The sequence below is a fragment of the Sapajus apella genome, unplaced genomic scaffold (genome assembly GCF_009761245.1).
Source record: "Sapajus apella isolate SASKATOON/1434 unplaced genomic scaffold, GSC_monkey_1.0 scaffold1, whole genome shotgun sequence".
Lineage (NCBI taxonomy): Eukaryota > Metazoa > Chordata > Mammalia > Primates > Cebidae > Sapajus > Sapajus apella.
The window spans coordinates 49,765,415-49,774,936 of NW_022436941.1; the positions used below are offsets into that span (position 1 = coordinate 49,765,415).

The following is a 9,522-nucleotide window of genomic DNA, read 5'->3' on the forward strand; positions in this document are numbered from 1 at the left end:
CTTTCTTTCTTTCTTTCTTTTTCTTTCTTTCTTTCTCTTTCTTTTCTTTCTTTCTTTCTCTTTTCTTTTCTTTCTTCTTTTTTTTTTTTTTTTTTTTTTTATCCAACCTCTCACTCTTCACCGAGGCTGGAGTGCAATGGTGCAATCTCACTGCAACCTCTGCATCCCAGGTTCAAGCAATTCTCCTGCCTCCGCCTCCTAAGTAGCTGGGATTATAGGCATGTACCACCACACCTGGTGAATTTTGTGTTTTTAGTAGAGATGGAGTTTGACCTTGTTGGCCAGGCTGGTCTTGAACTCCTGACCTCAAGCCATCTGCCCACCTCAGCCTTCCAGAGTGCTGGGATTACAGGCATGAGCCACTGTGCCCAGCTCACATCTTTTTTAACACTTGGTTTTGTTAATCCTTTTCAATTTAGCCATTCTAGTGAGTGTGTAGTGGTATGTCATTGTGATTTAATTTGCATTCACTAAAAACTAATGATGTTGAGCATCTTTTTGGTACTTATTTGCTACTCAGATATCCTCTTTATAAAAGAGTATATTAAAATCTTTTCTTCCTTTTAAAAATTGAACTATTTTATTATTGTTGTACAAGCTCTAAATATATTCTGAATACAAGATTTTATCAGATATACATTTTGCAAATATGTTCTCCCAATGTGTGGCCTACCTTTTCTTTTTCTTAACGGTGTCTTTTTAAGCAAGAAAGCTGATGACTTGGATGAAGTCCAGTTAGTAATTTTTGTCTCATGCTTTATGATTGTTGTGTCGTATTTAAGAGCTCTATATCTAGCCCAAGATCATAAAAATGTTCTCCTAATTTTTCTCTAGAAGTTCCCATATTTAGGTTTATGACCTATTTTCAGTTAATTTCTGTAAATATTGTGAAGCAAAGGTTGAGAGGTTCTCAGTCCTTATTTGTTTGTCCGCAAATGGATATAGAATGTATCCCAGTCCAATTTGTTGAAAAGACTATCTTTCTACACATTTAATTATCTTGGTTGACCTTTGTCAGATACCCATTGACAATACTGTGTCTACTTTCAGACTCTCTGTTCTCTTCCATCAATTATGTCTATTTAACCAGTAACACAATATCTTGATTACTGTAGCTTTATGGTACACTTGATCTTAGCCAAAAGGCCGAGAAGCAATATTTTATTGCAACTCTTGAAATTAGATAGTATACATCCTCTGTGTTCCTCTTTTTCATAATTATATTGGCTATTCTAGGTCATTTGCATTTCCACGTGAAATTTAGAGTCAGATTTTCAGTTTCTTCAAAAAAAGGTCAAGATTTTGATTGAGATTATGTTGAATTTTTACTCACCATTACAGTAGCCACTAGCCATGTATGGTTATCAAATTTAAATTAAGATTGCCGGACGTGGTGGCTCACCTGTAATCTCAGCTCCTTAGGAGGCTGAGGCTGGAGGATCATTTAAGGCCAGGAGTATGGGACTAGTAAGGCAACAAAGTGAGATCCTGTCACTAAAAAAGTGTTTAAGTTAGCTGGGCTGTTGTTATATACCTGTAGTCCCAGCTACTTGGAAGGATACCTTGAGCCCAGGAGTTCAGGGGTTATAGTGAGCTATAAGCAGGCCACTGCACTTCAGCCTGAGTGACAGAGATCCCATCTCTTTAAAAAAATAATTAATATTGGTTAGAATTAAAAATTTAATTCCTTAAATGTACTAGCTTTATTTCAAGTACCGTTAGCCACACCATATTGAACAGTATTGCGAATCAACATTTCAACCATTGCAGAAAGTTTTATTAGGAAGTGTAGCTATTGGAAAAATTGGGTTACATTACCGTCATAGCAATATTGAGTCTTAGTGATATTGAGACAGTCAGTAAGCATAGCCTCTCTCTCGTTTTATTTAGATCTTCTTTATTTTGACAGTGTTTTTGTAGTTTTCATTGTACAGTGTTCATATATTATAAAACATCTTTTGTTAAATTTTTTCCCAAGTATTTTATTCTTTGTGATGCTATTTCGAGTCAAATGTTTTAAGATTCATTTTTCATAGTCAGTTGTAGCATATAGAAATACAGTTTATCTTTTTATGTTCATCTTGTATCCTGTGACATTGCTAAACTTGTTATTTCTCTAGCTTTTTCCTACTTTACTTAGGACTTTCTGTATGTAAGATTATGTCTAAATAGAGATTTACTTTTTTTCCCCTAATCTGTGCGACTTTACTCTCTTTTTCTTGGCTTATTACACTGGCTAGGATCTTCAGTATAATGTTGAATAGAAATGGTAAGAGCAGACATTCTTGCCTCATTTCTATTCAAAGAGTTGTTCATAAGTGATCTTTATCCAGTTCAGGACCTTCCCCAGTGATTCCTAGTTTGCTGGAAGTTTTTATCATGAATGAGAATTGGATTTTGTCATGAGCTTTTTATGTATCAATTGAGATAATCATATGGCTTTCTCCTTTATTAATATGGAATATTACATTAATTTATTTTCACTAGTTAAACCAAACAATATTTCTGGGATGAACTCCTCTTGGTCATTTTCCTATTTATAAGTTGCTGGATTTGATTTGTCAATATTTTGTCAAGAATTTTAAGACTGCATTCATTAGATATATTTGTGTATAGGCTTTTTTGTTTTGTTTTGTTTGAAAGAGTCTTTGTTGTTCAGGTTAGAGTTCAGTGGCACCATCATAGATCTCTGCAGCCTCAAACTTCTGGGCTCAAGGAATCCTTCCACCTCAGCTTCCTGAGTAGCTGGACTACAGGTCCAAAACACCCTGCTTGGCTTTTAAAATTATTATTTATTTTTAATTTTTGTAGAGACAGAGGTCTCACCATTTTGCCCAGGCTGGTCTTGAACTCCTGGCCTCAAGCAATCCTCCCATTTGTTGCCAAAGTGATAGGATTATAGGAGTGAGTCACCATACCAGGCTTGATTTTGTTGTTATTTATTTTAATATATTGTCTTTGGTTTTTATGAGGGTAATAATTGAGTTAGATTTCTCATCTATATTCTGAAAGTCTCTATATGGGTTGGAATTATATAGGGTTGAAATTGTCCCATTTAAAAATGATTGACAGAATTGATCGATGAAGCCTTCCTTGAGCCCTTACTTTTCTTTGTGGGGAGATGTTAAATTGTTAATCAATTTCTTTGCTTGATATAGGTTTATTTAGATTTCATTCCTTCTTGGATCAATTTTGATGATTTTTCTCTTTTTAAGAATATGTTCATTTCAAATAAGTTGTCAAATGTGTTGGCTTAAAATTGTTCATAATATTCCCTTATTCTCCTTTTCATTTCCTTAGAGTCTGTAGTAATGTTCCTTCTTTCATTCCTATTTTAGCAAGTTGTATCTTCTCTAATTTTTTTCTTGATTTGTCTGGCTAAAGGTGTACCAATTTTGTTGTAGTTTTCAAATAAATAACTGTTGGTTTCATCTGTTTTTCTCTGTTGCTATTTGTATTCATTTATTTTTGCTCTGTCCTTTATTATTTCCATTAATACTTATTTTTTGTTTGATATTTTCTTCTTTTTCTAAATTCTCAGGATAGTAAGTTTGATTATTGATTTTAAACATTTAATCCTTTATAAAATAAGCATTTAAGACAATAAATTTTCTTCTAAATACTGCTTCAGCTGTATTCTGTACATTTTTATATGTTTTGATTTTGTTTTCATTCATTCAAAATATTTTTATATTTCCCTTTGATTTCTTTTTGATCCATAAACTATGTAGAAGTTTGATGTTTGCTTTATATATGTTTGAATATTGCCCATATTTATTTTTGTTTTTCCTAATTTGTTATTTTTTGTCTATTAAAAATACATTATAAGGCTAGGTGCAGTGGCTCATGCCTGTAATCCCAGCACTTTAGGAGGCTGGGGAGGGAGGATTGCTTGATGCCAGACTTGCCAAGATGGTGACCAGCCTGACCAACATGGCAAAACTCTGTCTCTACTAAAAATATAAAAATTAGCCAGACGTGGTGGCACATGCCTGTAATTCCAGCTATGTACCAGTCTGAGGTGTGAGAATTGTTTGAACCTGGAAGACAGAGGTTGCAGCAAGCCAAGATGGCCCCACTCTATTCCAGCCTGGGCGAGAGAGTGAAACTCTGTCTCAGAAAAAAACAAACCAAAAAAACCCTACACGTTATATATTTTCTGTTCATTTTTTAATTTCTAATTTAATTATGTTGTGGTCAGAGAACATACTTTGTATGATTTTATTCCTTTTATATTTATTGATTCTTGCTTTATAGCCTGTCGAATATTTCAACTGCAATTAAAAAGAATGTGTATTTTGCTATTTTGGAGTAAAGTGTTTTATTTTTGTCAGGCCAAGTTGGTTGATAGAGTTGTTCAGGTCTTCCATATCCTTACTGATTTTCTATTTACTTGTTTTATGAGTTACGCAGAAAAGAATATTGAACTCTCCAAGTATAATTGTTGAATTGTTTGTTGTTTATTTCTGTCAGTTTTTGCTTCATGCATTTTTGGTGTCTGTTTTAGATGCATATATATTTATAATTGTTACTTTTCTATGTATTGATTTAATGTATAATATTCTTATAAAATTACTTCTTTAGTAATATTCCTCATGTAAAAATTAATTTTGTCTTACATTAATATAGCTCCCCTAGTTCTCTTATCAGTAATAGTTAATATGGTTAAGCTTTTCAACCTATGTGTGTCTTTGGCCTTATAATTTCTTTCTTGTAGACTGCTCCATTTCCTCTCTGGTGAGATTTTACCCTATTTGCAAGTTAGCCTGCAGAATTTAATGTATTCTGACAGAAGACTTGAGGTTCCTGGGTCAGAAATGACAGAGATTATTACTCACAGCACTAACATTAGAGCATCATCATTTATAGCAATTCCTCAAGCCCTAATTCTGACAGGGTGATTAAAAAAAAGAGGCAAAATACAATAAAATTTCCTAGAGCAACATTCATTAATTGTGTCAACAGGATACTGGTACCACAGATGTTCTGAAAAGTAAGTTTCATGATCAAATAAGTTTGAGAAATTGTGCAACGATAATCTACTTCGTGTATATCCACAGTATACATTAATATAATAAAAGCTCAAAGATGTCATTCTGAAAAGAAAGCTACTTTTCTTTAAAGTGAGAATTCCCCAAATTATTTGACCACAGAATTACCTTCTTTTCATCTATGTATCATAATAATCTTTAGAAGTAGTGTTCCACTTACTCGCTTTGGAAACACTGGTCTAGCAAACAATAGGAATGAAATATAGTCGGCTTATTTTTAAATCATCATTAAGAAATATAGTAGTTATGAAATAAAGTGTCATCTTTCCCAATTTCTTTGGAAGCATATAATGCTCTTTTATTCTTTAAATGCTAAGTCAAGTATACAACGTTTATCTGTAAACTCTGTTTCCATTTGTAGGGGATGTGATCAACCTTGGTGACAGGCAGCTCACTGTTATGCACATGCCAGGTCACTCCAGGGGCAGCATTTGCTTACATGACAAAGACCGAAAGATTCTCTTCAGTGGAGACGTCGTGTATGATGGATCACTGATTGACTGGCTCCCATACAGCAGGATAAGTGACTATGTCGGAACCTGTGAACGTCTAATAGAATTAGTGGACAGAGGTCTGGTAGAGAAGGTGCTTCCTGGGCACTTCAATACCTTTGGTGCTGAAAGGCTTTTTCGATTGGCTTCCAACTATATTTCAAAAGCTGGGATATGTCACAAAGTTTCTACTTTTGCCATGCGATCTCTTGCAAGTTTAGCTCTACGTGTAACAAATTCTAGGACCTCACCCTAGTATCTATCCTGATAATATATTTTGATTAATTATATACATTAATTCATTCTGTGCTATTTAAATGATTAATAGTGAGCATTTCATGAAGTGCTTTTATACCACTATTATATATCAGAGAAAGAAAGATTGAGAATGAATAAGCCAAAAAGAAAATTGTTAGTTTAAGTTGTTTTCTTTCTTCCAAGAAAGAAGCCAGTTAAATCTGCTTATCCTTGCCAAAGCTGTCATCATGTAATACATGCTCTAGAAATGACATAAAGGTTTATGGGGAAGCAAAGAAGAGATTTTGTGGCAAAAGAAAGACCTGTCCTTGCCTCTGTTTGTCTTGTTTTATTTCCTAGATGACCTAGGAAAAAAGGCATGTAGAGTATTATGTTTATACTTTAAACTTGATATTTTTAGTATATTATTTAAAGATAAAGGTTCCTGGGTTTGAAATACATTAGAACTTAATACAAACATATAAAGTAACATTGAGAATGACAGCTGAAACATTACATTGTTATGGTCCTGAATTTTTTCACACTTCTTCATTTATTTATTCTTTGTGTAAATATAACATACATGATATGTTATGTAATATAACTTATGAAAAGTACAGTGAATTTTGCTTTATTGCAAAGCTTTAAATATAAATTGCAGAGTGCTTCAGTAAAAAGCTACTATATATTGTTGTTTGTTATGTAAGTAATATTTTCAATTATGAAAGTGAAATGCAAATGTCTGTAATCTAACTACAAATTGTCAGATTTCTCAAAAGGACACTGTCAGGCAAATTTGAAAATATACACATTGAGAATAATTTTTTATTATTGTATCCTATTTTAATATTAACAGCTATTATAAACAAAATTTTCCTGTTAAATAGATACTTCAGTATTGTGTTACGTTTTACAGTATTAAAACAACTATGAAGATCTACAACTATTCTTTTACTTAACATGCATATGTACTACAGAGGGATTTTTAAATTAACTGCAAATGTGCATTAGCTATTGACTTAGAGTGAATTGCCTTTTGTATCCTGATTCACAACACCTATTCCTGTTCAGTATTCTTTGTCTTGAATAGAGAAGTCTATGTTCATAAAGTCCTAGAAAAGGTTATACCACTATTTAGTAAAATGTTTGGTTTGGTGCTCCTAATAATAATTTGTTAAAAGGCCTTTTAGAATATTTCATGAAGGGTTTTAAACCATTTTTCCCACTGCCTTTTTATTACTGACATATCTAAAACCAAACTGAAATCACTTTAGAACTCAGATTTTTTAATGTTAGGAAGTTACAGCAATTTTGGTTTCTGAAAAATTATGAAACTTTTCTACCCTACAGATGCCCAGTTTCTTTATTTTTTTTAATTCATTCAGCAGATATACACATAAACATATACATACACAAACACAACCCCACATGCATACATACAGTCACATGTATACATGAGGCACAGCACTAAACACTGTGGAGGCTTAAAAAGTCAAAGACAACATTATAGCTAAAAGTTGAAAGCACACAAAATATAAATCATAATATATGCAAGTTAATATACATTATACATGTGTGTAAGAGACATAAATGGAGGGGTGCGAACCTTGGTTAGGGAAAGTTTACTGGAGGAGGGGTTTTTGAGTCAAGTTTGGAAGGATGAACTTGTTAGATAGGGTAGGAAACAAAACAGTCTAAGAACAGGGATATAAGCATTGCTAGTCTAGAATAGTCTATTCCTTGTGAAAATATAAATTTAATTTTCAGGAGTCCAATATATTCCAAACACCACATATTTAGCATGAGAAAAATTCATTTGTGATTGTATATATCAGCCATTCTTAATGCGAGACAAGCTGAACTGCCACATGCCACCAAATGAACCTTTACTTCGATCTAAAAGGAGGGCATGACTGGTTCAACTATATTAATAGAATATCATGGGCATTTCTCTATGATGGTCATTCAAGGCAGTAGGTTTGTTTCAACTGAGTGCAACATTGAGAATAATGATTTGGTTCAGGGCAACTACAAACAATCACTTACTAAGCCTTAAATAAAGCCATTATTTTTATATCAGTAGCACAAAGGAAAACCAAAAGTCCTTAACCATTGACCATTTTTATCATATTTTAGGCCTTTTTTAAAAAAAAATCAGGGTGTAGTAGGCACTAAGTTTTATTAGGAACGATTTAAACCTGCTAAAGGATTTATTTATAAAAAGAATAATTTTTTCAAAACACATTGATATTATTTTTAATTTCCCAAGTTTTTCAGTTTTTCAAATTGTACCACAACATAGGACTGTGATATTTTGCTATTACTTCAATGTGAATAAATTGGGTAAAGGATATCATTTATTGAGTACCCATGCTGTACATTTAAAATATGCATTATTTAATTTAGTCTTAGTCCCAGCACCGAAAGATAATTGACCAGCTTCAAACAACACAATTTTGGACAAAGCTGAACACAGATCTGTCTGCCCCACACTTCTCTTTCTCTTATATCTGCACAATAGCAGAAAATTGGCAAAGTGTATTTTTACTTTCCAAGATGCCACATGTGCCAAGAATAAATCAAATGATGTTAAACATAATAACATATCTTTAAAAAGCTTTTCAAAATATATTTTCACCCTGACAGTGACCCTTGTAACTTACGATTTTTGGAAACATTAGTATGTAAGTATAATTCAAAGTTGTCAAACTGTAAGACATTTAGAAGTAATTTTTATTATTTACATTGTTAATACTTATTCACTAGAAATTCATTTTCCTTACTGGATGTTGTCTTTCAACTCAGAAGCCTAAACAAACAAAAACCTTGTGTATTATCCTGATATATTTGACTAAATGTATTTGTTCTTATATGGATAGTAGTATGAATGTGACATGCACCAATTATCCTATTATAATTTTCAGATAAGTGTAAGTAAGCATTTGTGTAATAAATATTCAAGTAATCATTTTATTTTAATCTGTAATTGATATTTTTATAACATTAGCAAGTTTCTGTTTTATTTCTTGCAAGGATATTTCCTGTCCAAAGTGTAGTTTTGAGAAGCACATGGTCAATAAGATATTAAATTTGTGAGAAAGGATAGAGAACCCAGAAACAGAAAAATACTTATATAAGCCTTTAGCAGTTAATAAATATGACAATTCAAATCAATGAGTAAAAGGCTATTAAATAAATGTTACAACTGTTGATATGGGAAAAATGGTCCCTGCCATTATAAAAGTAAATTTCAAATGGGTTAAAGACCTAAATGTAAAAATTAGAACCACACATATATTAAAGGAAAATCATGTTTAGCCCCTTGGGATGGGGAAGGTCTGCCTTATATAGACACGAAAAGCAAAATCACATCAAACTTTTAAATGTCTTAGAATTTAGATGAAATACAGAGAGGCATATTAGAAAAAATACAATATGTATAACCTAAAATAATTTAGCAAATACAAAGAATGCCTACAAATCAGTAAGAAAAAGATAAACTGGCCAGGCGCGGTGGCTCAAGCCTGTAATCCCAGCACTTTGGGAGGCCGAGGTGGGTGGATCACGAGGTCAAGAGATCAAGACCATCCTGGTCAACATGGTGAAACCCCGTCTCTACTAAAAATACAAAAAATTAGCTGGGCATGGTGGCACGGGTCTGTAATCTCGGCTACTCAGGAAGTTGAGGCAGGAGAATTGCCTGAACCCAGGAGGCAGAGGTTGCAGTGAGCCGAGATTGCGCC

General features: G+C 32.9%; 1 protein-coding gene across 1 annotated transcript in view; it reads left to right on the top strand.

Moving 5' to 3' along the window:
- MBLAC2 (metallo-beta-lactamase domain containing 2) overlaps window positions 1–8,748 on the top strand; it is a 23,952-nt gene extending 15,204 nt beyond the window's left edge. Inside the window, exon 2 of the mRNA XM_032276365.1 lies at window positions 5,413–8,748. Within this exon, the coding sequence (XP_032132256.1) occupies window positions 5,413–5,798 (386 nt within the window). The 3' untranslated portion in view covers window positions 5,799–8,748. The remainder of the gene's footprint in view (window positions 1–5,412) is intronic.
- Window positions 8,749–9,522: the final 774 nt, after the last annotated feature.